This window comes from Molothrus aeneus, chromosome 12, assembly GCF_037042795.1.
Source record: "Molothrus aeneus isolate 106 chromosome 12, BPBGC_Maene_1.0, whole genome shotgun sequence".
Taxonomy (NCBI): domain Eukaryota; kingdom Metazoa; phylum Chordata; class Aves; order Passeriformes; family Icteridae; genus Molothrus; species Molothrus aeneus.
This window is the reverse complement of record NC_089657.1, coordinates 8838414-8866302: the sequence shown is the minus strand read 5'-3', so window position 1 is coordinate 8866302 and position 27889 is coordinate 8838414. Positions and strand designations below refer to the sequence as shown.

Here is a 27889-nt window from a genome sequence, read left to right as displayed (position 1 = left end):
CCCTGCCAGGCAGGTGGGCATCCACAGTCAGTTAGAAATCAGATTGGAATTTCAGTGCACAAAGCCTGATTCACAATTTGTGTGCCCTTATACTTTCATCAAATTGAGAAGATGTCTGGGGATGCAGTGTTGGGTGCAGATGATGCAAAGAGCTCATTGATGAGTGAGTTAACACAACATTAATAAAAGAATTGGTGTCAGACTTCACTGTTTTTTATGTTCATTTAGTTTATTTGGCTGTTGTCTGTTTGTATCCTCGGAGCTTTTTCAGTTTCTTGTGGAAAAGAGCAAAATATACAATCATCATTTAGTTTATTTCTTCAGAAGTGTCCATATTAAACAGTGAGTTAATTCAGCAGAGGTGCATGACATATAGTTTTATATGAATTTATAAACACCAACACAGAATACGGACTATATACCACATAAGCAACATACACAGTGCAAAAAATTGTCTTCCATCAATACTCTGATAATCTGTACCTTTCTGGATACATAATTTTATTCAGGAATGTGCTTTAGAGGCATAGGGAAAAAATTAATGCAAAAGAAATAGAGACACAAAGATAGCCCAAAATCTTCCTGGTGATACCTACACTGATTTTTTAGGGTGCCATCTCCTCACTGCTGTTCCATGAAGCTCAAGAGCATAGGTGAAAGCTGTGCAGGCTCTGTGTCTGAGCCCAGCTGGGGGTTTTCAGTTCAGAGGGGTCAGAAGAGCTGTGCTGGAAAATGTTGTGATGTTTAAGCCAGTACTTCAGCAGTGAAAGGGTCATTTCCCAAGTGCCTGGAGCTCTGCTCAGGGCTGAAGCTCTCCCTGCCTGCTGTGTGCCCCAGGTCACTGCCTGTGCTGGCTGTCCCAGCTGTGTCCCAGCTCACAGCCCGTGGGGTCTTAGTGGGCAGCTGGGTCGGAGCTTTCTGCTGTCTCTCCACTGCTGGAAGGATTTCTTGTGACTCTGCCAGCCCAGCCTGAGTCAGGACAGTGTGACCCAGCCCTCCCTCACCCTCTGGGACCTCTGCTGGAAATGACCCAGACACCCCCAGCCACAATGGACTGCGTTGTGTGCAGCCCCTCTCTGTGCTTGGTGGACAAAAGGAGACACTTTGATTTATTTTTCCCCTCCATATTTGAATACTTAAGAAGAGCAGCAAAATCCTTTCTGCCTCTTCACTGCTGACCTTACTGGATGGCTCCCACCCAAGGACTTGCATAAATGCCCCTGTCCCAGCCAGGGTGAGCTGATACCATGGATTTCACTGGTGCATATGGAGCGACAGATTGCCTCTCCTGGAGTGCATTTCCATCCGTGGCAAAATTACAAATTAATTTGCTGAATTTTTGGAGCTCTTTGATCAAGGTTACTTAATTTGTGCCATAACTCCTCACAAAACCTCAGCACAGTAATTCTGGCTAGTTACTTACAATGATGTTACCTATGGAGTATCATGCAGAACTCTTTACAGCTATTTACAAGCATCCTTAGCAACAGTTTTTTATCCTTGGAGAAATTTGGCTTTTTTTTTTTCCCTGTGAAAAAATACTGGATGCTGCTTCTTTATTATGGTTTTAATCATAACCTGTATAAAAAGCTTCACAGTTGGAAAGGCTGTTACTAGATCCTTTCAAATTTTGTTTGACCCATAGTGACAATATGCACTGGATTTCTGAAATAAAATCATGTTTAGGTGATGTTTAAGCATAAACAAGGGCCTTAAAAACTACAGCAGAGACAGTGCCATGAGATGGGATGCTCAAGGATTGAAGCTGAGTTAAGGCCAGTCTGTCACAGAAGCTCCATACCTGTATCACTGCTCTTGACATGTGATGTGGCTCAGATGTTTTACTCAACCTGCCAGGTCAAGCAACAGCCCTCTGAAATGAGACATCCCACTGCACCAGGAGACTAGAGAATGGATTACTAACTTTTTAATAAATATGTATAAATGCCCAGTTTCCCTTAAGTTACATGCAGATCCACTGAAGATGTGGATAATAAATGTTGATTACCCAGGTATTACCTGCCCAGCTGACGAGGTCTGCTGAGGCTGTTCAGGGGCCAGTGTCCAAGGGCAGTCAGTGAGTTTTGATGTTCAGGCTTTGTATCAGGGTTGGTGTGAGAAGCAAGAAGCTGAGATATTCCTGAAAACACACTTCTAGCTCTAGATGTGGACATCCCAGGGCAGAGGTGCCCTGTAAGCATGACAGGCTCTGTCCAAACATGGTGCAGATGCACCATCCACCTCAGCTTGGCTATACCAGCAGCAAGAAGAAGCTTTGTAAAGTGGCAACTGCAGTGAGGCAGCTCTGACCTCTGGAAAAGGAGATGTGAAGCACTGACAAGTAGTTTTGCATCAAGACCTACATGCCCTGTACCCCCTGGTGCCCACAGGTACCAGCTGCATGCAGGGTGGTTAACAGGACAGCCTGGCACCCGTGGGACGTGACCACATCACCCCCTCTCCATCACAGGCATTTCTGGTGGGTCCCTATGGTAGCACATGTCCAGCTGCTGGGAGAGGGGATGAAGCTCAGAAGTGCAGGGGCAAGAAGCTGTTTGTCTGTCTGCTGCATTCACAGGGATCTGCTGCCTGGTCACTGCACACTTCCATGGACACCTGTGCTGGGAACACCCAGCCTTTGCTTTCTGCACAGAGCATTTGCCTTCTACCTGGGGAATTGATGGAACAGCCCAATGTGTTTTCTGCCTGATCATGGAACTGCCTAAAAAGCCACTTTGAAATGGCTGAAATGCTGTCTAAATGTGCTTGTGAAGTACAGCTGCACCTGCCTGTGCTGCTCTGGTAAGGGCATACAGAGGTTGGTATTTCTGATAGTACAGGTGTGCTGCTGAGACACACAGCTTGACTGGCACACTGGTGCAAAGCCAGTGACCCTTGGGAAAGCCATTATGGTCACTTGGGCTGTTCTCAGTAATACACACATTGTCCCTTTTAGTTACCAGGTTTCTAGGAGGCTCTCCAGAGCTGCAGCTGCCCTCTTGTCCCCTTGTGCCTGGCAAACCTGCCTCCACAAAGAAGCAGGAGTCCCCCAAGCTGTTCCTACATGGACTTCCCTGTTTGAAATATTCACTGTGTCTCTAGAGTTAACCAAGAGTTAGCTGGTGGTTAGTGTGCACCCACAGTCTGGGGGGAAAATAACACCATTCTCTCTGCATCCACTTGTGTGAGTACTTTGGCGAATACTGCACTTTTCCCACAGTGATTCCCTCGGTCTGGGAAAACCTTTTCTGTGCCTTCTACTGGAGCAAGTGTTAATAACTGCAAGTAGCCCCAATGTTGTGGCTGGGAATGTCCACCATGTACAGAGATTTCAGTGGAGGTGTTGGCCTTGGCAGGATCCCGTTGGGTTTTGGCAGAAGCTATGCTGCTTTCTCATCCCCTGTCACCGTTGATGTTCTTCTCAGGTTTTCCTTGACTTTTATGAATTCTGGTGCATGGTCTTCCTGCTTTTCCTGCTCCTTCTCCAGCTGTAAGAAAGAATTCTTTTTGCACATGAAAGGACAAAAGGGCATCAGCTACATTAAAATACAAGGCTTCATTAATGCTGGGTCCACTTATTATTGCCCCATGCAGTTTAGGGTGCTTTGAACTGGGAAAAAAACCCCATGGACACTGTGTGGGACCTAGAGGAGACCCAGGGTGAGTGGTGTGTAATGGGGTCCTGGGTGAAGTGGTAGATCCCAGTGTGAGGATGGGAGTGCTGCAGCTGTGTGGGGCAGCAGTGGAAGATGTACTTTGGTTCCCATTTTATGGAGGGGAGCAGTGCACTACCTTGGGTTGGGCCTCAGGCCACCCATCTCCCCTATGCCTTGTGTCAGGTGGTTAGGTTAAGCCAAGGATGGCTGAGAGCTCAGCTCTACCTGATCCAGCCTCTGGTGCCTCTTTAATAGCTCTTTTTCAAAAGGAGACTGCAATTTCTTTGCCTCTTCCTCTTCCTTCTTCTGTTTGATGAGCAGGTCTCGCCGGCGGTGCTCGAGCACTCGCTGCAGCTCCGGCTTGCTGTCCACGCCCAAACCTCTGTGGATAAAAAGCAGATAAATGAGAGCCAGAGCATCTACACCTGGGGTGTAACCGCTGCCAGCCTGGCACCCCAAAACTTGTCTTGGTCCTAAGTGGAAACACGGGAGACCTGTGTTCCATGAGATCCATGGGAGATCCATGAACCAGCCCTGACCTACAATTCCATCCACAAGGTTTGAGGGTGTTTGATGGTGCCTTGGGCTGCCTGCTTGGGGTGGGCACATGTTGCTCTTCGTGTATGGCCCGTTTGGTGCTGGAAGTTCGTCTGATCCCATTGTGCTGGGGTACCACAGCTTTCTGTGTCGGGTGTGGAAAAGGGACCTTCCGTAGGCTCCTGCTGTTACTGGTTTTAGCGTGCCAGGTGTAGATTCAGCGGCGCTGAGAACATGTGCAATAATGACGATTTTTTTCCCACCAGCAGGGGTAGTCATTGGGCTGCAGTAATTGTCCTGGCGGCTCCTTCCTCCTCGCGCATCCCATTTGAAGCTTTGCTTCATCCGAAGCTTTGCTTCGGAGCTGAGAGCCGGCGATCCCCGGGCTGACATGGATCGTTTTGGATCAAGAGGCCAAAATGAAGTGTCCTTTCCTCCTGGGAGCCGGAGGGTTTGCTGATGGCACAGTGCCTGACTCCCCTTTGGCCACCTGGTGTATCTCAGGTGAACCCCTGTTCTGCAAGGGGTGGGATCATAGAAAAGAAGACACGGCAGGGCCATGCAGGCAGGGCATAAATGTGTGGCAAAGAGATAGAAGGTGTTGCCTGAACAAATTTCAGAAACCTCACACTTTGGATATTGCCGTACCTGAAGCAGTTATGGGTATTGTTTGGTTTTCCAGTGGGTGCAGGCCTGTGTTGAGAGAGGAGGGCACCTCCCCATGCCTGTGCTAAGGGCTTGCCCAGGTTGCTCTGGGCTGGGGAGTGCTGTTCATGTAAAGCTCCTCATCAGCACCAGAAGGCTGGCTGGTTTTGGCCAAGGCTGTTTGAAAGTAGAGGTATCACACACACCCTGTGGGCTGTGGATTTCTTGGCAGGACAGCAGGTGCTGAGGTGGTACCTCACATCATGAGAAGCTGAACTGGCAGGCAGGAGAGAGGAACCGCCCTCTCCAGGTGCAGCAAACCTCTTCACTGTCACAGCATGGCTGGGGCTCAGTGCTTGCACCTTCCAGTACCACTTTTAATGATACTTCCTATTGTAATTTCTTTTTCTTGCTTAATGACAGGACAAGGTTCACAGAAACATCAGTGAAGGCAGCCACAGGAACAATTTGGATGCTGCAAAATTGCTTTTCCCAAGGCTTGAGAGAAGGAAAACCTACTTTGGCTTGCTGGAGACACAGCTTGCAATGTTGCCTGTAGATTTGTTACTATTCTTTGATTTAATCAGCCTGTGTTAGTGCCCAGAGGTGTTGAATAAGATAAGGATTTTGTTACACAAGCTGCTGATTTCAGTTGCTTCTCCCTGCTGCTTGAGGGGGAAAAACCAACCAAAGCAGAACAGGAGCAGGTCATAATTCCCTCTCCCCTTCTCCCCTCTCTCCCTCAATGGTAAAATTTAGCAGGAAGCAAAACTGGTAGATTTGAGAGTAACAAGAAACCAGCAACAGTGGATTACTTTTTGCAGTAAGGTTTGTTTCACATATTTGCTGCAAAATACTTGGGAGGTCAGAGCCAGGTTTAAACTGATGCTTGAGAGGGGCCACATGAGTAGGTGGTGCAGGATGCCTGTGCTGGAGCTGCCTCCTGCCAGTACAGGTGCCACATGTGGCTGTGACACTGTGGCAGGCACAGAACTGGAACACAAAGAGGTGATGTACTTTGTGTTTGCCACTGTGATCTGGTGCTGCAGGGTCTGCACCTCCTTCACTGCCATTCCTCTCTGCTGCTTCCATTGCAGGGGTTCCTTGTTCCTTTGTTCCATGATGGTTAGACTGGAATAATGTTCTGTGAGGTCAAAGACAGTGCTGGTAGGTGACCCTTTAAACTGGGCAGTATCACTAGGGAGGAGATGGTCACTCTTAAGCCAGAGACTTTAAAAAATATCTGGCTGGTATAGTGACATCTGAGAAAGGTCCCTGTAATTCTTCTGATTCTGGGAAAATCAAATCAAGCCCAAGCCCAGCCAGTGCCAGTATTGATTAATGTACCCTGCTGGCAGGCTTGATTGTTCACTGAATTAATATCCGTGTCTGGTTCTTGTGATGGCTGCAGTCCTTTAGAACAGAGGCTGTGCTCCTTTTAATTAGGCAGCCAAAGAGCTATTGTGTCAAGGTGTTTCAGAATGTTCAGAAAATGTCAATAAAAAGCCAGCAGATTTTTTGCTGTGCTTAAAAGCCTTTGAGCCAAATATGATTTTATTGCACTGATGTTCAGACAGTTGCCACAATGGAATGATGTAGCTGTAGGTTCTTGATCATTGGAATGGTTTTCCTGAGGTTGTATCTGTACCCCCAAAGAGTTAAATTGGGTGATGGGGTAGGAAGTCAGGAATATGAATTCTAGCCTGTCTTTACCCATTTGATATTTAGGGAGTTGCTGAGTAGCCTTGTGCAGATGATCTCATCCTGCTGCTACCTCAGCTTTCGATGGCTGCATCCAGCCTGCACCTCTTCCTGCCTTTGGACTGACCTTCAAGTGCACAGGAATGTTGTACATTGCTGGGGACTTGGCAGATCAGTGATGGAGACAGAAAAACCAGAAAACCTCCAAGGGACACCAAAAAGGGGCTGTAGGTATGCCCTGCATCTTCCAGTGCTTGTGACTCTAAAACATGCCAGCCAATGCTTCAGGACGGCAGAGAGGGGCTTTTCCTTCTGCTTAATTTTTGTAAAAGAAATGGTCACATCAGAGAAAAGAGGAAAGGATACAGCCCTACAAAGAGGACAGGATGCTGTGTTTGCAAGTGAGGAGATTTATCCTGCTGTTCCAGCTTGCAGTCTGTCACTGGCACCTGAGCCTCAGCTCCTGAGCTCTGACAGCTCAACACCTCTTGGGCTGCTCCAGTGGCAGGCTGCAACCTCCCCTTACCTTTTGTGGTTCATCAGCAGCTCCCTGTGCAGCTCTTGATGGCTCTTTGAGGCTTTTACAGGATTTAGGAGCTTTTTAGGTTTGATGAGGTCTGGGTTTCCATCTATGTAGTCTGGGTGAGTCAGGATATTCCCACCATCTGGTCGCTCCCGCTGTATTTCCGTGTACATCGATGCTGGAAGAAAAAATGAGGTGTTTGCATGAGAAGTCTCACCCTGCTTGGTGTGAGAACCCCAGGAAAGACAGAAGAGAGGAGCTGCTGCTTGTCCTGGCTGCTTGACACCATGTCAGTGTCAGAGTGCACGTGCCTCCATGTGCTGCTGTGGGATTTTTAGAGGTTTTAAAAAATACACCCTTCGAGTTGTTGATGAGACACATATTAATTAGATCACTTAAATTACTTGCCAGCCACTCACTTCAGTGGCTGCAGAATTTAGTGCCAAGGATTAATTAATGCAAGATAGATCTAAGTAAAACTGGAAGCAGCCATGGGTGTAGACTGTGTTGGGCTGCTGCTTTGGGCGTTCTGCATGAGGCTGTTGGTCCCATAGCACAAGGGGATGCTGTGGGATTTAAGGGGCTTCTGAAACACTGGCATGAGGAAGTCCTGCTGTATCTGAAACCTCTTTTCAAGGAAAGATTTTACTGATATCCTGCTGACCTATTCATCAGGATTGAGTCCAGTGCCAAGAAAAGCATCCTTCGCCCATGCAGTCTGTGATCATGCTGCAATAATTTGTATGTTCTGGATGTAAGAACAAGAGCCCACTGTTTTGGAAGGAATGGCAGCTTGGATTTCAGGCAAATCACAGGGCATGCTCACTGCTGGTGTTTTCCAATTCCTTTACATTTTCTCTTTACAAAAAACTCCTATACAGAGTGAGTGCAAAGCACAAGTTATAAGACAAACTGCATGTGGTGGGCTGTGTCTTTAAATGAGGAGCACAGTAGGTCTGCCTCCAATTACTCAGTGTATGGTCTAATCAGGTGCTCAGAAAGAGCAATTTATTCCTGACTATTCACTTGAACAATTTGGAAGTTTACCAGTAAGAACCAAAAAATGTCCCAGGAAAAGGGTGTAGGCAGCTTCATGTCTTTAAGTGTCTCATTATTACAGTATTTTTTGAGGCCCACTGTGAAGTTATATGGGTTGATAAAGCTGGAAGAAAAACACTTGTTCAGTAATGTTGCCTCTTTCTTTTATTTCAATCTCATGTATAAAAGGAACAAAACATTTTTAAAAGAGAAATCAATAAAAAAAGCCAAGAGAAAGTAGGCTAGGTCATTCTTTCACAGTCAGTAAGCACTTAAAAATGTGAAGTGGATTGCAATCAAACAAAATTGTCTAAGGAATAATACTGCTGAAGAAAAGATTCAATATCAAACAACTTCTCATTGAATGTTAATGTGGCCAGTGCCCTACTGCTTTGGGAACAAAGGCAAACAAATCAGAGCCCATTACAGGAGTGTAATTGGGGTGAATAGTTCGGTGAATATTTAAAGGGTGCTTGGAAGCTGCAACCAGTGATTTTTTGTATCACATTATTTTCTCTAGGATCACACATCACTGCTGGCAGAAGGGAAGGTGGTGTGGTTTGATGTTTGGTGGCAAGTGCCAGGCTGACTCAAACCCTTGCAGGGCTGGACTCCCCAGGCTGAAACTGGGAGCTCAGCTTTGCCTTCCAGAGAGATGCAGAGACTGAAGAACAGCCAAGGGTTAAGGCAGTGCAATTTCATGGCTAATTTTTGTTAGATGAAAGCCAGGTTTGGAACAATGAGAAAACATATCAGATTTTCACTGGGGTAAAATGGCTTCATTTTTTTCTTGTATTTCTCTCGCTCTTTTTTTTTTTTTTTTTTTTTTGTTTTTTTTGTTTTTTTTTGTTTTTGTTTCTCCACAGTAGAGGCAGAGAAAAGACAAGGAAGGAAGGTACAAAAACAAAGGTTTCTTTTGGCATGAATGAAGTGGTTAACCTCCTGTTTCAAATGGCAAAGCTATGTCTTCATTTTTCAAACAAAAAGGTCTCTCCATGGAGTAACTTCAATAAATGCCAGGTGTTTATAATGGAAACACAGTTTTTGGAAGCTGTGCTAATAGACCAGGCTCAATGTCACCTTGTCATTCCACTGCCCTTTCCTGCTGTTGCTGTGTAGTCCAGAGCTGCCTCGAGTGACACAGATGCCCACAGCTGCTTGTGTGTTGGTACCAAATCCTGATGCCTGTCAGGGAAGGGCTGGGACATGTCCCTCTTGGATTTGTCTATCTCAAATCCACTTGATGTGCTCTGCTACGGGACAATGCTGTGAGTAGTGAGCGTGGAAGGATTATGCAGCCAACCAAGCCTGAAGGACCAACCTGAGTGTGTAAATGGCTGAAACTCAAGTGACTTTGGTGTTTTTCTCTGGACCAATTAGCTCTTGGGTCCTGTTGCTAAGCTCTTGGGGCACTGGTGCAGCACTGCTATTTATTAAATACTGTTTTCCCCTGCCTCCATGATGTATGGTTTTCCTTTTTCAACTCAGGACTGGGAGTCTCTTCTTCCCTACCCCCAGACCCAGATCCTGGGAGATTTGCTTGGGCAGATCTGCTTTTCCCACATCCACCCAGGTCCAGCACCCAGCAATGCACACACATGGAATGGTGTCATCCAGTCCTTCAGTCTGGGCTTGTGGTGTTTCCCCAGACACTCAGGATCATCAGGAAAGGGCCCCCTTCTGTCTTATGCAGCATTTTGAGGGAGCACCATGGTGAGCCTGGAGGTTTTGGATGGGCTAATGTGGTTATTTCCAGACTGCAGCAATCTAACATTGCATGACTGAGGCTTGCAAAGAAACAGCAATTTATCAACCTGTTCCTGAAGGCAGATAGGAAACTTTTCCCTTAAACTAGTACAAATTAAGAGAAAAGCTGGGAAGGAAGGAGTGGGAGGAACTGAAATGGACTGGAAGCTTTTCTGGGCTAGTTCTGTTAAACCAGCATGTGAAAGTCCTCATGAGGAATGCAATTTGCCTCAATAAACTACAGGGGCCAGGACACAGCAGGTACCTCTGTGCTTGGTTTTCATGGTGCTAGATGTACCTAGGGGTGTGCAGAAACCCACCTCGAGGGTTTGGCTTCCCGTGGGTGTCTGTACTGCTGCCCTGGGGACAAAGTCAAAGCCCTGACTGGGACTGGAAGGAGCATTGAACCTCTCTACAAGAATTTAAACCTTCAGAAGCCCTCAGCCTGAACAATTCAAGGAATGTCTTCATTTACACTGAGCAGAAAAAGAAAAATGAGAATATAAAAATACTGGCGTGTCTGGAGCACAGCTTGGGGTTATGCTGAGGGTAAGGATGGGGCATCCTTTCTCCTGCAGGTTGGCAAATAGGAGCCAGTGCAAAATGTTTGTCAGGGAGTAGATCTATCATCTCTGAGACCTGAGGTAATGCATGTCCATGTAACAGAGACAGAGTGCTATCAGGCTGCTTTTTGTCATTATTTATGGTGCTGGAGGTGTAAATCAAGCCAGGTCTCTGCAGTGGATTTACAGCAGGATGTCTGTTTTTGCATGATTCAGCTGCAGATCAATGAACAAGGCTCTGCCCTGGCACCTCCCTGGCCAGCATCATAAATCAGCAAAAAGTGTTGGACATTTTTATTTTGTTCTTTGCAAGATACAAAAAAAACCCAAACCACACGTGGATGTTAATACCCCCTGCTGCACTGAGGAAGACAATGTGACCTTTTAAATGGGTCTGCTTTGGACTGTTGCTTATAAAAAGTAATTCTGTTTGCTTCAACAACTCAGGTCTTTGCTTGCTTTTAGGTATTTTTCCCTTTCCTCATTTCTAGAAGCTCAAAGCTTTCTAGGGAATGTGTGTTTCCAGCTGCTTTTCTTTAGTAAAAAGCAAGACTGCCAGGATGAGGATGCCAGGGCCTCTGGCAGGTACTTGGCCATCACACATGGAGTTATCTCCTCTCTCAACCATAGTGTGAAATGAGCCTCCAGTCTCTATTAGTTTTCTAGGAGACCACACAGGGAATTTTCAGCATCTTTGAGGTGTCCCAGAGACCAGATACCCTCCTGCCCCAGGGTGTGGGACTGACTGGAGGAGAAAAGTGACATTTTAATATCTTCTCTTCTGACCTAAAGCAAAGCCCAAATTCCTGCTCAGACCACCTGGAAATAATTATAAATCCCCCAGTACCTGGGAGAGTTGCAATAAAATCATCACTTTGCTATCCTGGGACAAATTGTTTCCACTTCTGATTATGTTCAGCCGCAATCTTTTTGGGAAACAGGATATCAGGCAGCTTTGGTGCAGCACTAAATGCTTTGGAAAGCATAAATGCTACAAATTTATATCAAATATGCTCTACTAGGAGTGTCAAACAGGGTGTGCTGCTTGAGGTGCTGAATGGCTTTAGTGCAGCCCCCCAGAACAAGGAGAAAGGTTTTAGCTTGCTCCTGGAGAAGAGGAGGAAGAGGAGGAGGGACAGGACTGGCTCATGCCCAAGGACAGGCATTGGACATGAGGGTTTGGCCACAGCTGAAGCTGGGCTATGCTTCCTTTGGCTGCTGCTGCTTTTTGGTTTTCCCTCACAAGGAGGAGATGCCCTTCACAGAGCATTTATTTAGGATTAAGCAATTTGTCTCCTGGTGGTGGATTGCCATGTGAGCCCCTCTGTGTCAGGGCTGTGCACTGCTGCTGGCAGCCTGGGCCACCTTCCTGTGGGATGGAAATAATCCCCAGGAATGTTAAAGGGATTAACAGTCCTGGAAAGGGCAGGTAACCTGAGGGATGCAGCTCTGCTTAGGTTGCCTGCATGGCTACAGCTGTTCTTTACAAGGGAAAAACGAAACAGGTTGGAAATTGAGTTAATCCATAGCTGTTGGATTTAGAAAGCTGCAGAGTGGAGATCTGGGGTCCTGCCCAGCACTTGTCAACTTGCACCTGTACAGGACAACCTGCAGCTGATTTTTGCAGGTTTCTATGTGAAATGCCTGATGTGTGTTTTGCCAAGGTCTCCTGACATCCTGCCCCCTGTGACATCTTGTTTTCCCCCTGCACATCCCTCAGCCCTTTACCATTCCACCTGCATCCTTAAACTGCAAAGCTGTCAGTGCTGCCTTCTGCAGCACAGGTCAGTGTTCAACTTCAGCTGAAATCTAGAAAGCAAATGTGGTTCACAGTGTTTTATTTCTGCTGTCTGTGTCATTTGAGAACTGAACTAGAGCATCTCAGAAGAGTTTTCTCAATAGGGCCAGATGATGACCAAATTGCTTTTGTTAAAAATATTGGATTGGCATCCATTTCTGGGCAGATAATGGGCCTTTGTGTAATGCCACCCATGTAAAAACAGTCAGAAGGCATTACTCTGGGAATGGGATCTGCACTCAGAGGACATTGCTGTCTGTAACTTTGTGAGACCCTGTCACTTGGTAGAAGGGATTAGGCTGGGCAAAAATCTCAGGATATCCAGGGTCAGAGCCCTGGATCTGGGTTTGTAAAACCACTGATCCAAGAGACCACTTCCTGAGCAGAAATGATCACTTACAACTGTGGTTACAGGCAAGAACCTCTGGTTTTCTGGATGCCCAGGATTTATTAATGAATGAGTCTTTTTTAAAGAACCAAGAGATTAATGAAGGGCTGCTGACAGCAGCTGGTCATACACACCCTGCAAGCCAGGCAGCTGCAAAACCAACACAGCAGTGTGGGCCAGCAGAGCCAGTTTAAAGCTATTTACACAAGGAACCTGAGCCTGGGGGGTAATGCGGGTTCCTGACACTTTTTAACTGCAATTATGGGGGGAAACCATCCCTTTTCTGAGCCTCAGCCCCCAACAGCATCCAGTCCCTGGGAAACTCTCCTTTCCTCAGGGTGAGAGTACTGTCCCTCACCCCTCTTGGGAAGGCTGAGAGGAGCAGGGCCTGTCCCCACTCCCCACAAGAGTTTGCATGTGCAGGTGGAGGTGTGTGGGATCTTTAAACCAGCTTCTGTTACTTTTTAACTCTTGCATGCTGCTCTGTTAACCAGAACTTAACTTTTTTTTTCATTTTAGAGTGTGAACTTTCTGTCAATGCATTTCCAGTGTCTGAAGTGCAGCTTGAGTTTGGCTCTACAGCTTTTCTTGTGAGAGAGTAATGGCAGAAAAGGTCATGCTATATGTTAAGTCCTACAAAGAATGAAGCTGAAAGTTTGTCATTGGTTTTGGATTCTTCAATTGATGGCACTTGCTAATTTGCATTATTTTTCTAGTGTTAATTAACTGTATTTTAGAAATACAGAATAGCTGGGGTTGGCAAAATGGGAAAGAATTCTATGTCAGTTTCTGAAAGCCCCAAAGCTTTGTCTGATGACAGCAGCTTTCAGGTGTGCACCTGCATTGCAGAGGATCATCTGCCAGGGGGACAGGAGGTTTGGCCACAAAGCTGGGCACTTGCTTGAGGAAGCTCCTTTTGCATGGTCGGTGGGTTCAGGGCAGGGGGAGGCACCTGGATGTGGGGGCAGCTTGATGGGGAGGCTCACAGTGCTTGGACACCCTCTGGTGGGTGAGTCTCCATAGCTGAGCCCACAGAATGTGCCTTTATCACCCCAGGGATCCGTGTGCTGCTGTTACAACAACCTGGAACAAAATACCTGTAATTCACATCAGCCTAATGACTGCTGTGGCTTACTGCCCTGGAGATGGAGGATGATAATGTTAATAATGATGTTAATAGTGATAATAATAATGATGATAATAGTAATAATGTGAGCCCAAAGATTGGCAGATGTTAAACATTACCCTCCCTGGGTGAGATGGCAGCAGCTCCCACACTCACTGTGATTTTCCTCTCCTCTGGCTCCAGCTGTGCCAGAGCACCTCATACCAGTGGAGCTGGCACGCTCCCCTGAGCTTGTCACCAGGCGACCGTGCCTCTGATAAATGATAGGTGTGCTCTGGGAAGGAGTCAAAGAGCCTTTGTCTGCTTTTAATCTATAGTTTTAAATAATTAAGCAGGGCTAATTCTGGTATTTATAATGCAATAGGGTGAGTGTAACTCGATGTGGCTGCTGTGGGAAGCAGTTCCCAGCTATCAAGTGGCTGCCTCGGGGCAGCAGGCGCTCACACCCCAGGTCCCCTTGCCTCCACTCAGCCTTGATGGTCAGAAATAAACCCCACGGGGTCACAAGGTCAGGAAAGCAGAGAAAACCCCAATGGAAATGTAAAACAGGGCTTGGGGACACATCTCTGCAACTCCCAGAACTGCTGCCACGTGTCACCACTGTTCCTACCTATGTGTCTCTGCTGAGTACGTGCTGGGGATGGGGCTGCTCACCTGTGCAGCCACTGCTACCCTCCAGTACAGCCAGTGTTCTCCACTGGTGTAGCCAGGCTCCCCAGTTCGTGCCCAGTCTCCCCAGTTTGTCCCGAGTCCTGCTTGTCCTTGCTGAGCCCCGTGCCAGCACCGCAGCCCCCGGGCTGGGTCCCCATTTGCACCAGCTCTGCACCTGCCTAAGGGAGCACAGATTGCTCACACATTGTCACCGGCCATCACCCCAAAGGTAAAGGACTCTTGATGTCACCATGGGCATCTGCTGAACCTTGCATTCATGCACATGGGTTTAAAAGAGAGAAATCCCACCAGGTCTGAGGCTTGCCCAGCATTCTGGCATGTAGAAGTTACCAGTTGGAAATGCTTGTATCGTCAGGCAGCAGCAAGTGCCTCTCTGCTGGCAGGCAGGACTGGGTGTGCTGGTTAATAATTTCCTTTAATTACCTTGGACTGTGATAAGCAAAGATAGCAAGGCTGGGATCCTAGTCTGTTAGCAATCACCAAGACGTCCCATGCCTTCTACAAGCAGCATGTGGAGCACTGGTTTAGTTTTGTTTGACAGTGGCAGATGCTTAGCAGTCCCTCTTGACAATCATAAACTTAGTTTTAATATCTCACCAAATATTTGCTCTGCACATTTGCCCGCCAATGACAGAGATGCACATCAATCAGTAATGAATGCTTAAAGTTAGTTCAAAGGTATTTCGTTAAACACAGAAAATATCCTCCCATGTTGATTTGTAGGGATTGCGTTAGTCCCCTATCCAGCCCGGTGCCTCTCCAGGAAGGTTTGAATTGCAAGGTGGGCATTCTAAGGGAGCTTCTTGCGAGATATGGAAAGGCAGAAGCAGAAGGGCAGCTTCTCAACCAGCTCCAGAAGTATTAAAGTAGCATGATATCTCAAATAAAATGAAAACAGGCTCCCAAGTCACCTGTGTACACAATCCCAGGGGATGAAGCAGCCCGTCCCGCAGAAGGGAGCACAGGGGAAGCGGGGATCCCCGGGGCCCGGCCCTTACCTGATTTCCGCAGCGAGGCCCGGGGGAGCCCGGGGGGCAGGTGCTGCCCTGTTCCCCACGACATGAGGCGGCTGCTGCTGCTGCTGCCTGCCCCGGCAGTCACCCGTGTGCCTTTGGCCGCTCCAAGGCTCCTGCCGGGCCCGTGCGGTGGCAGCAGGGACACAAGGTGACGTGGAGGTGGCAGCTGGTCCCTCCCTGCTGCTCCTGCCACCCACCGGGATCTCCCGAGCTCGGCTGGCAGCAGCCGCTGGCCTTGCTCGCTCCTCGGTGCCGCCCTGAAAACTTCTCCCCTTGGCTCTTGGCTGCCCGAAGGTGCTTTCCCAGCACAGGTGAAGGCGCTGATCCTTCTCCTCCCCAGAGCAAAGAGCTCTGTGCGTGCCCGGGCACCGAGCTGCTGCTCGGCACAGCCGCTACTGCTGGAGGAGAGGTCGTGTCCCTGCTCGTGTCCCTGCTCCACCGAGGACGGTTTCTCCTCAGCGTGCCTTAACCACGCTCCTGGAGAAATCAGATCGCCCCAGAGGAAGCCGCACGCCCACTCTCTTTAGCAACCACTGCAACAGCCAAGCCGGCACCAGGGCAACCGCTCCAGCTATCGTGATTATTCCCTGGCATGTTGCAACACCCTGCCATCCACCAAGCGCTGCACGGCCCGGGGGAAAGGGCTGAGAGAGGGACAAGCAGCCCCTACACGGGGCCACGGGGGTCCTGGTGGCATCAGAGCTCGTGTGGTGCCACAGCATTGCTGCCCCAGGTCTGCTGCTGCTGGGTGCAGCCCCTGCCTGAGCTGGGCTTCTTGTCCCCATCATCACTGTGGCTGGAAGGTGTCACGTTGGCTGTCCCTGAACTGACACAGCCTGAGAAACCAAAGGCTGCAAAGGTGGGGGAGAAGAAAGGGTTAAACCACTCCAGCGACTCCTTTTGGCTCTTCAGTGGGTTTTAGTGTCCCAGGCCCAGGAGGGTCAGGGATGAAGCAAAACCATTTCCACACAGAAGAAGGGGATAGGGAAGGCTGGGGACACCACTGGGGTGCCCAGTCACCTTCACACTCTGTGGCACCCGAGGCTGCATTGTCCAGGCCATGTCCTGGCCTGACACTCCTGGCCCTGTGAAGGACTGGAGAGAGAAGCCAGGTTCTCACTGACAGAGGGGTGCTCTTTCACTTGCACCTTTCCACAGTTTGCACCTCTCCACATCCCAACATTTTCCCCCATCCCAGCCAAGGGCTCAGCAGCACCAGGGGTGACCTAAGCCCCAGCCCCTCCCAGTTTGCCTCCAAAGCTCTTTGAGGGTCAGCATGGGCTGCTGGCACTCACCTGAACTGCCATTCCCTGGCTTCTTGCTTCCACTTGGGCCCTTGGACTGAAGGGAATATTCTTTCTGGAAGAAAAGACAAGAGAGAAATGAGAAAAGACTGTACAGGCATTGCTCTATCACAGGAAATGAAACATAGGAGAAGTTGCCAGTCCTTTGCTACCAGAGACTAAAAAAATCATTATTATTTTTAACCTCCTGACCAGGAGCTGTTCAGTTTAATTGACATGGGGCCTCAGATGCAGGAGAGGAGAGGCAGGCTGGTCCTTACTCCAGTGTGTGTGGTGTGTCTGTGTGCTTGTGAGTGCAGTCAGTCTGACCTGTCCAGCTGTGGATTACTCACAGGCAAGGTTTGGAAGACCCCACACAGCTTTTGCACCTAAACCAAGGCTGTGGCAAAGGAGAAGCCTTTAAGTGGGGAGCTTGTGCAGTTTTTCTGTTCCAGCTGTGATCTCACAGCCCATCTGTGCCCCACAAGATCTTCATGGCCCAACAGACTCCCCTCACATCATGCATTATCCCATGGCCTGACTGCTCATTGCACACTCCAGAAATACCATTTGGCTCAATTTGAATGGAAAAGGAAATGGATACACATCTGTGCTCTTCCCCTTGGGTCACCTTTGAACAAGTTTCAGGTCTGTGAGTTCACTGGAGATGTGTCAAAGGGGGAAAAGAGCATTGATCTAAACCTGTTTTGAGCTCCCATGGAAGTGTGATTATGGCTGGTGGATGTGGGAGTGGAAAAGAGCTGTGATCCATCAACATCTGCTTTTAACTGAGTAAAATCAGAAAAAGGCCAGCTAAATTTTCTGGATATATTTCTGATGCACCTTGGTGCCTAACCAGCTTGCACATCTGGGCTGCTCTCCTGTGAAAGGAGGAGGAAGTGGGTTTGTGGGGTGCTCTCCTGAGCCAAGGGACTTTTCATGGCAAAGCTCTTTTTCTGGGAGCTCCCTGCAGAACAGTTCTCTTTGCTATCTAAATTAGTAAGCAATCTCCCCCTGTGCTCCTGTGCCTTTGAGATTAACAAAAAGCCTTTGTGCTGCCCCTGTAGCTCCCTGAAGGTTATTTTGTGGGGGTGGTTGATTGCTGGCTGAGATTTATCTGGAGTGGCTTCTGCAGACAAGGAGTTGCATCACTCACCAGCTGCCCTGTGTGTCTTAGGAAGTGGCTCCATGTCCTAGGAGAAGGTGACATGGGGAGCTCATTCCAGCATCACCCATCTCCTGTGTATGGGGTGGCCCTGTGTGGCTGGGAATGCTGCAGGGGTTTGCAGGGGGATCTTCTTTGGGGGTATCACCCCAGAGGAGTGAGCCCAGGGTGTCCCTGAGTCAGCAGCTGGCACACCCAGGCAGTTCTGGCATGTCTCTGGAACAGCTCTGGAACAGCTCTGGTACAACTCTCTGGCACAGAGGGCTCATCCCTTGGGACTTGAGATGCTGGGGGAATGACATGGTTTTCTCATTCAATGTGCACGTAAAGAGGAAATAATGCTGCACCTGGAGTGTCACTGGTGGGTGGCTGTATGGTTATTAATGAGTACTGGGAACAGGAAAATGGTTCTGGAGGAGCCCACAGCCAGGTTCTTGTTACCAGGGCTGTTCATTAGATGGACTTTTAGCTGCTCAGTTTTGTGTTAGTGATGTTGGCTGCTGGTTGTCATCTCTTTAGCCAATTGCTGTGGCACCAGGAACTTTCTTGTGTGGACATGTCTCCTGTGTATTAAAAAACCCCAGGTGTGTCAAGCCAGTTCTCAACACCAACCCTGGCCCTGCCTGGATGTGCAGTGCTGCCCACTGATATGAGTGCAGTGACAGTGACAGTGAGTGCCTGCTGAGGAGCCTGGCTGCAGCTGTGGGAGACAGAGCAAAAGCTCTGCCTGGATCTTTATGAAATCTCCACTCTCAGCAGGGATTGGGATGGCAGCATCACTGCCAGTCAGGTCAGGCTCCCAATCTGCAGGCAAAACTTTGTTCTGCTCAAGTCACCCAGGGCTGGACTCAGAGGCAGACAGTGTTTCACCTCCTGCTGCAGGGAGACCCTGGAGGCTGGTTAAACATTTGCTCTGCTGAGTTAATGCTTGATTTGGACTGAGGTGCTGCTGGTGGTGCTAGGGACTGCCTGTGCAGCCCAGCCTTCCCTCCCACCCTGGGGCACCAGCTCCCAGCACAAACTCTGTGCAATCCCAGTACAGCCTCAGAAGTCATGCTGGTTGCACTGTGGTGGTGACCTTGGTGGTGCAAAGCCAAAGGCAGGGGATGTGTAGGCTGGTCAGACCATGCTGGGTCCCTGGTACCCTGTCACCTCTTGGCACAGGTTGGTTGGTAACACACTCCTGCTTATCTCCACTTGAGCCATTAGTGTATTTGCAAAGCAGGACATCTCCTTGCACCTCCCCAGCTCACCAGGGCAGTTAATGATTGCCCAGGTGATGGAGACTTTGCCTGCTCCCTATGGGACAAAGCAGGGTATGGCACTGAGTCCCCAGCCAGCTGAGGGACAGGTGTTACAGTCAGAGGCTTTAATTTGTCACACTGAGGGCTCAGATGGGGAGCTTGTGTTGCAGTAAATGGGCAGAAAATGCATGCTATTTCCCAAACCCTTCTATTTCCTTGTGAAAACCACTTCTGTGTGCAGTGTGACTGTGTCTTGCCAGGAGTGAGAAGCAGTAATAAAATCTAGTATCAGACAGTAACACTGTGCCCCTCTGCAGGACAGTCCTGGGGACATTGCTGAAGGGACCTGCAGGCCAGCTCCTCCTGACTGGGATCCCCATCCTCCTCTGACCATGTCAGTGAGGACAGCCACTGTTTCAGCTGGAATTAGCCTGGTGATTAAGTGGGTTAAATCTCAGAAAGCAACACAAGGTATAAATAGTAAATAGTTCCATGCTTTACATGCACTGTTCTGTGTTACTCCCAAACATCCTGGGCACCTCTGTGTCCTGGCAGGACTGTTCCTGGCCTTGACTCAGATGCACAGCAAAGAGCTCCTGCAGCAAATATCTGGAGGCAGTATCACAGGCAAGGGCTGCTTTGAGCCACCAGCTCTAACCCCAGTCCTCCTTCTTGCTCCCCACTAGGGGACTGCAATGCTCCTACTGGAGCTTAAAGCCAGCCAATTTGAATAAACCATTAATCAGTGTTATTTGTCCCATGTGTGGGTGCTGCTGTGGTGTTTACTTGTAGCACAGCTGACAGTAATTTTGGACTCTGTGCTCTGACAAAGCAGGGAAAAGAGCCATCAGCACGGTCAGAGTGCCAGCCATGGAGAGGGTGATGAGAATGGCTTCAGGCAGGTTCAGATCAATGCAGGTGCCATTAAGAGGCAGTATCAGAGCATTTGTATTGCACTGTAGCCAAAGTCTGAGCTAATGAATTAGGTAAGAAATTGTTGCAATCTGATCAGGGTGATAAAGAAGTATAAAAGTGGGCAAAATGTCACTCAAGCTGATGTGACTTCCCACAGGTCTGGTTTGGGAGAGAGGCACCATTAACAGGGTTAGATGTTGCTCAGCCTATTCAGGAGTAGATGGACTCAGAGAAAGGTACTTTGTCCCTAAGGTGCTGTGACAGCTCCTGACATCAGTGTGCAATGAATGACCACATCCATTGATTAAAAGAGTCTTATTGCTAAACCCAGAGACTTTTAAAGGAGTTGTCATGACCCAGAACAAGGTTCATTGATGGCTGGGAGATCGAAACCAGCATTTCTCTGTGTGATGAAGCCACAAAACATATGAGTTAGAGGTTAACTAAACTGTTTTCTACCATTACTTTTGATAAGCCCCAAATACCTTTTGCTGTTTTCAGTGCTCTGTATGAAAACATCTTGTATATGCCCCTGGACTCTGAGATACCATCTGAGCTGATCTTGCCCAAATCTCCTGTGTTATTGCTGAATTTTGGTCTATCTCTGCTCATTTGCAGCAGCTGGGACTCATCCAGGGACATCAATGAAGTCATCCACTGGAAGGATCTTTGGAGGATTAGTAAGACTTCTTCCCATCTGTGATGTCAGAGCACAAAAATCTGTCAGCTCGATTGTTTTGCTGCAAAGTCCTGCCATGTGAGGTGCTGAGGCTGATTTGATTCAGCAAGCTGGGGCTCATGTTTGCTGGGATGACACTGTGTTTTTAGTAAGGAGGAACACAGAGAAAATCAGCAGCACAGCCCAATGCCTCACACTGCTGCTAATTCCCTGAAGGCATTGGCCAAAGGAAGCGCTGCAGTTTGAATTTCCAAAATTTCTTGAGGGCTAGGAAAGGCAGTGTGACACCCTGCTCCCTCTGGAGCTGGCAGACTGGTTCTGCCTTCCTGGTGGTGGTCAGGATGAAGCTGCTCTCAGGATTGTTGTGAGAAACTGCAGGTTCCTGTCTCTTGCAGAGGCAGAGCAGTGCCGGGTTTGGGAGGGTTACTCCTTGGCAGGGAGCTTGACTGTGCACATTCCTGTGCTCCCAGCTCATTGTGGGACACTGCTGCATTGGCAGGTTTTGCAATAGGGAGGCGCAGGCTCCCAGGAGTCGGTGTCCAGGCACATCCCAGCATTCCTGAGCCAGCAGCTATAAAATCTGCTGCCACAGCACTGCCCTTGTCATGGGAAGGGGTCTGGGAGCCACCACAGCATCCAGTCCATGCCTCAGCCCAGCCCACCCGTCCTGTGCCCGTGTCCAGCCCTCCATGCACACCTGCCCAGAGGGAGCTGGCTTTTCAAACCAAGCTGGGCTTGTGTTACTCCTGGTCCCTGGCCACAGCCATAGCTGACTTCACTATCATATTGCAAAGGACTCTAAGAAATATCAAGTTATTGGTATAAGATTTCATTACTGGTCTTTTGACCTCTACAAGTCTGCAGCCTTGTAGTTCTTGGGTTGAAGTGAGCTGAGGGCAGATGCATGTGGCCACTCTCACGACAGCAGCCAGCAGCCTCAAGGATATTTTGACCACAGGAATTTGTAAATTTAGGCTTACAGAAGGGGATCAGGCTCTCGGTCTGCCTCTGGGGTCAGGCTGACACTCCTCAGCTCCTGTGCCAGTGACTGGGAGCACCAGCCAGGTGGCCACTTTGCTGCCTAGTGGAGTAGAAAATTGTAAATGCTTCAAATAGTGCTTGGTGTTATTTTATTCATAAAGAACACACAATTTGACACAAATGAGTGCTGTGCTGACCCCTGCCTGTCTTTTTCACCAATGTCATTCCCCCTCCCAAATCCCTGTGGCCCCAGAAGGCAAGCACAGCCCTCCTGTGGTGTGAAAGCTGGCAAATCGAGTCCCATCTCACTGACTGTCAACAAAAAAGGGAAAAAAAACCAACTAAAGCAGGGAGGCAGCAGCATAGGGATAGAGACTTGCTGGAGCTGCCAGCCCTGGGGCAGGGAGCCTGGTGGAACTTCCCACCATGGCTGAGCTAACCCTGCTCCCTGGCTGCTCCCAGGCTGGGGAGGTGGAATGTGACACACCAGAACTCAGCAGAAAATTTCCTGCAGATTAATGAGAGCAATCAGTGGCAGGGCTCAGCCCCACAGCAGCCTCTGCACAAGGCTCATTTGTCAGCACTGGAGCTAACTGTGAAGCCTCACATCCCACTGAGAAGGGCACGAAGAGGCTCTTGGCACAAAGCAGGGCAGAGCCCACACCGATGGACCAGCTGTTCTGCCTTGCTCCCTAAGGACACCCTTACTTCAGTTCAGTGCTTTTTAATCTGGTCCCTTGCAAAGTGCAGAGCACACCCCACCTCTGCATTCCAGGGCAAAGCCAAATTGTAGCCCTGTTCACTGCTGGAAATTCCTGTATTGCCCACCTCAGTGTTGTCAGCAGCAGTTAAAAGTTATTGCTGCAATGGATAAACCATTTTTGATGTGTCTCAGGAGCTTACTCTTGCCCTGTGCTGGAGATGTGATACCACTGCTGATATGAAGGACTGCTCCACTATTTCTGGGGATGCTGCTGATTGCACAGGAAGAACATCAGTCACTGGCACAAAAGGGCTCCAACAGCTTTGGAGTGAATTGTTGTCATGCTGCACAGAGACCTTTAAGACACTCTAAAATGCCTTGAAGAATGTTGTTTTGCAAAAAGTGAGACTTATGCCACATGATTAATAGGAAGAGTGTTTATTTCTGGCATAGTGTCATGCTGTCCTAGGGCTGCCAGGCTGCACTGGCATCATCACACCATTTCACAGCTAGGGACCATATGTTAGGGGCCAAGGATAGGGCTGCCATCAGAAATGTGCTCTTATGACACCCCTTGTTGGGCTCTTTACCTGCCCAGGGTCGCTTGAATTGGTTCTTACCTTGGAAAAATGGAATTTGTGAAAAGCAAGGACAGAAATGCCCCAGCAGCCCCAGGCAGTGCTGGTAGCAAATGGTCAGAGGAGAGTGGGGTCTGATCCCTACAGTGCCAGCTGGGTCCTGTGTGGAGGAGAGCCCAGAGGAAGGGGCCAAAAGGGAGGAAGTTTGGCTGCTGTCTGGGATGAGATGCCACCTGCCAGGCTGAAAATGCCACCATGGGCTGCAAATGGAGGGGGCAGCAAAGGAAGACATGAAGCATCCGTGTTAATGCAGGGTTCAGGAGGAAGCAGCAGATGCCACTTAAGCCCCCCCAGGAGCAGACTGAACCAGTGAAGCCTTTAATTACTTTAATCCATTTTTATTTGAGGACTGCTGAGCCATCCCAGAGCCAGCAGCTGCAGCATTTCCCATGCATTGCTGTTCTTGGTCTCCACATGAGCACATCGTGCACCTCCCTTCAGTCTGAGCCCTCTCCATGACTCCCTTGCAGCTCCAGTGCTGCAGGCAGCATTAGCCAGTGCAGGATAACTCTGCCCTTGCCCTGGAGGGCTGGCAGCACACTCCTCTGTGTCCTGCCCAGCACCCTACCCATGGATCAAACCCTTGTGCTGCTTGTCATGCATGAAGGCAGAGTTTCTGCCTGGGCTAGCTGTGTCCAAGTGAGCTCCCTGTCTCACTGAGCCCATTTGAGCTCTCTCAGGACCAGAATGGCAGCCTGTTTGGAGGCAGGGAGTGGGTGATGTTAGGTGTTGGAGCTGGTTTACTGGTGCTGTCTGCATGCTTGGGATGGAGAAGTAAATCAAGCTGTGATCTCATTCTAGGAGCTAGAGCAGCCCCACTGGATGAGTAATGAGTTTGGCTTCTGAGAGCTGGGATGCTACAGCATGTTATTCACTGTAAAAGGTACAAAAGCCCAGAGCAGTGTCTCTACTTAGAGTGCCCATGTGTCACTACCTGTGGGACCTTAAAGAGTTGAAGAAGAGGAAGGCAAGAGGCAGGATAAAGTCACTTTAGAGGGCTTCTGTGGAGGTTTTGGGCCTAGCCCTGGCCCAGCTCTCCCATCTGGACTGTGCTGTGTCAGACAGGTGAGAGAACTTAAGAGATGTTCACTGTCTCATGATGCAGAACCATTATTTTCTGGGTGTGTGTTATTTTTGCCCAGAAATGGGCTTTTTATCACTAATGTCCCCACTCCTGAGGCACTGTGGGACTGCCCTGCTGTGCCTCTGTGGCTCTCATCCCTGCCCCCATAGCAAGGCTTGTTGCAGGCAGCACATGCAAACCCTTCTCCCCAGGAAGCACAATGCTCAAGGACACTGACACATTGTGGTTCCTGGTTGCCATCTGGGGTTTGGGTTGCTCCTGGGGCCAGTGCCACCAAACAGCCTTTGGCATTCTGTGGCTGTCAGTGGGATTTGCTCTGCTCAGGGGCCTTGGCACCTGCAGCCCCTCTTGCTGATGGGGAGCAGCCCTGGCTGAGGGGGGGATGGCCAGGGCTGCAGTGTCAGAGCAGGCAGGGCCTCTCAGAGGGATCTTGTGCTGCCAGGCACAGGGACACTTTCAAAGAGCTGGCAGGGACACTGGCTACCAGCTTTCTGAAATACTTGCTAGGGAGAGCCAGGAAAATCCCACTGTGCCTGCTGCTCTGTGCAGCGTGATGGAGTAGAGGTGAAATATTTCCTCCCAGCTGAGAGGGGCTGCTGGACCATGGGACTTCTTGAGGTGTCACAAGGTGCTGGCTGTTTCAGGCCTCTTTGTCCTTCTGTGGCACAGGCTAAAACACTTTTCTGGCCAGACTGCCCCTCACTAGTGGGGCAAGTTGTGCTTGTGGGGAAATCCCACCAGCAGCTCCCAGAAGTGCTTGTCCTGTCCTGCTCAGATGGAGGACTTTTAAAGGGTGTTCTCAAAGCCCTGTTTTCAGCATGGGCAGCCAGGTACTGTGGTTTGCCTGAACAAGCAGAGCCTCTCTCCCTGGCACTGGCGTGCTGCCTCTTGTTGTTCTAAACCAGCCACAGAGCAAAGCTCCCTGCTCAGCAGCAGGGCTAATCCAGGCTCATCTGACATTAGTGTAAACTGACACTCTTGGGAATTTGGGGACAGAGAACTTTCCCTGGGGAAACAGCCACTATGCAAACTCTGCCTTGAGAAAACATGGAGAAAAGAAGTGGAGAGGTGCAGGTGCCTGGGAACAACCTCCTCCACTGCCAGAGGGTCTGGAGCATCTGCCCTGGCACCCTGGGGATCTGCTGCTGGTGAGGCTGTGCTAGCAGATTATTTGAAAGATGTTTGCTGAGGTTAGAGGGATGTCAGCCACACCAGTGGGGCTGAAGCCCTGCAGAGCAGAGGAATCAGCAGGGAACCATCACCAGCTCATCAGACAATCAGCACCAGCTCTGCAGCACGCACGAACCAGCCTGTGGCAAAGTCCTTGCCTTCCCTTCAAGAGAAGGGCACCCCAGCAAAAATCTGTGTCTTGCTGGAGCCCTGCTGTTGGCTTGGGCCCACATAACACTGGTGATATGAGAATAGGGTTTTTGGGACAAGATGCAGCCTTTTAAAGTAAAAATGTCCCTGGATTCATGCTGGCAGCCTTTCCGGTCCCTTTGTTGTGGAGCTGGGGATTGCCTTGCACTCCACAATCCACTACTGTAATCCCCTTGGAGTGCTGCTCTGGACTAAGCCTAAAAGAGGTGCAGCTGAGACTGCTAATGCAGGCTGTGCTGGTCAGGGGGGCTGAGCCCTGCTCTGTGCTCCTTGTGAGTCCTTCTGGGCTGTTGCTGACAGATGGGCTCAGCCCTGGCAGGTCCCTGTGCCCTGAGATGTGCCTCAGGTCCCTGAGCCCTGGTTCTGCAAGGGCTGGGGGAAGGGGAGGTTTCCTGGCACCTGGACCCATCCTGCTCTTCAGGAGAGCTGGATCCTGCTGTTCACACCCACCCTGGAAAGGCAGCAGAAAGAGTTGTCTTGTTTTCATCTCCCATCAGCATCAGCCCAAGGGTAGAGGAGCAGGAGCTGCCAGTCAGACATCCCTGCTTGGTGCCAGCTGGGCAGTGGCACAGGCTTTTGTCAAGCCAGGCAACATTTGGGAGGCTGAAATGGGAGAGACATCTCTGACCTTTTGGTACCCATGAAAGTAAAACTGCCTCAGCTTTTAGGAGCTGCCAGGAAGCTGCAGAGCCCGAGCTCCCAGCAGCGTTTCAAAGCCAGGCCATTCAGTGCTGGGCTTGGTGAGATCCTGGTGTTTCAGAGAGAGGGAACAGTGGGGAAAGCTGTCCAAAAGCAGTCTGGTCTGGTGGTCAGGAGGCTGGCAGGGGCTGCTTTGTATGCAGCGGGGCTTAGCTGGGTGGCACTGAGCCAAGCCTGACCTAACCAGCTTATTTCCCTGCTTCCAGTAATGCCTCTGCAAATGTGCTGGGGCCTGAAGGTCAGGGCCACGTGAGCAGGGGCTGGGGATTAGCTGTGGGCAGAGCATGGCTCCTCCTGGGTGTGTTGTGGTCCTGAGCCACGGGAACAGCCAGGGCTCCTGTGTGGGCTGGAGCCAGCCTGGCCTTGGTACCTGGGATGGGAGCTGGAGCAGCCAGGGGCTGGCCAGGAGCAGCACCTCCTGCACCTGGCACTTGTCAGAAGCCCAGAAAAATAGAGAAATGTTTACTAGTCCCACTTCAGCTCTGATTTTCCTTCTGGGTGTTGGTCACACTGGCTAGTGGGTGGCTTTTTCACATGCTTGCCCTGCAAGGGTGTCTAGCTTTGGTTTTGGAAGAAAGTCCAGGAAGTTGGCAAAATTCGGAAAGGCACTTAGTGCCCATACCTCTGAAAGCCACATTCCAGTGGAAGTTTTACCTAGTGTGGTGCACAAATATGTTTCTCTTAAAGCTGGGCTAAAAAAGATGAGCTATGGAAGTTTTATTCCAGACAGGGCACTGCAACTGAGTGGGGATGATGCATCTCTAGGCACTGATGTTATCAGCCATGGAAGCAAAATGACATGCAACATCCTCAGCACAACCATCTCCAGCCACTCTGCAGAGCTCTGACTCCATAAAACTGTTTCAGTTTGGAGCTGTTTGACCTCTCTCCTCAGGGGATTTGGAGGACAGGGATACACGGTTGGTGCTGTGGGACCCGGCCCAGCCTCTCCCTGTCCTGGGAGGGAGCTGGCACCAATTCTTCCCAGGCCAAGAAACACTCAGGGCTTGCTCTGCCCTGCATCTGCAGGAGGCATCCCAGAGGCTGCTGGAGGCATTCAGAACAAATCTAACACTTCTCCCGAGAGAACCAAACTTTGTCTGCCCTAAAGCCACGGTTGCCATGCTCTGATCCCCTCCTGGTTGTCCCGAAAGCCCCGGCAGGCCCCGAGGCTGAGCCCATTAGATGGAATTACTTAATCCGGCCCTGACGAGTGGGAGCGGGTCCGTCCCTTAATCCTGGGCTGCCACGGGCGCGCACGGGGCGAATGGAGCCCCACGTGAGCCGAGGGTGCCTTCTCTATCCCATCCCATCCCATCCCAGCGCCGCAGCCCGAGCAGAACCGCCCCGGTCCCTTTTTACCTTTTTGCCGTGCGAGGCCCCCATGGTGCGATGGCTCCTGCCCGGCTGCGGCACCGGCGGCTCCCCGCGGTCACGGCCCCGTCACTGCCGGGGACACCGGCGGCCCTGCGGCTCCCGGGCCCTCCGCGGCTGCTGCGGGGACACCGGCGTGAAATCCAGCCCGGCTGTGGCGGGCTCGGGTGGGAAAGCTCGCTTTTCCTCCCTTCTTCCAGCACGTGGAGAACTCATTTTCTTCATGCACCTAACGGCTGGCTCGCACCCAGGCTCTGCCCGGGCACAAAGGCAGCTTTCATGCTGTGGATGCCCGGTTTCTAAGCCGGGATCCGTATTTTGAGAGGCTGTGGAAG

The 27889-nt window shown here is 49.9% G+C and overlaps 1 protein-coding gene across 2 annotated transcripts; it reads right to left on the bottom strand.

The window, feature by feature from the left end:
• Positions 1-208: 208 nt before the first annotated feature.
• FAM107A (family with sequence similarity 107 member A) lies at positions 209-27855 on the bottom strand. Of its 2 annotated transcripts, XM_066557928.1 has the most exons (5): positions 27543-27855; positions 16705-16768; positions 7066-7240; positions 3882-4038; positions 209-3488 (listed from the first exon to the last, which is right to left on the bottom strand). In XM_066557928.1, the coding sequence occupies exons 1-5, from the start codon at positions 27564-27566 to the stop codon at positions 3381-3383; spliced, it is 528 nt and encodes a 175-aa protein (XP_066414025.1). In that variant the 5' UTR covers positions 27567-27855; the 3' UTR covers positions 209-3380. The 2 variants fall into 2 exon arrangements, with proteins under 2 accessions (XP_066414025.1, XP_066414026.1); XM_066557929.1 differs by lacking the exons at positions 16705-16768; positions 27543-27855 and adding an exon at positions 15392-15874.
• Positions 27856-27889: the final 34 nt, after the last annotated feature.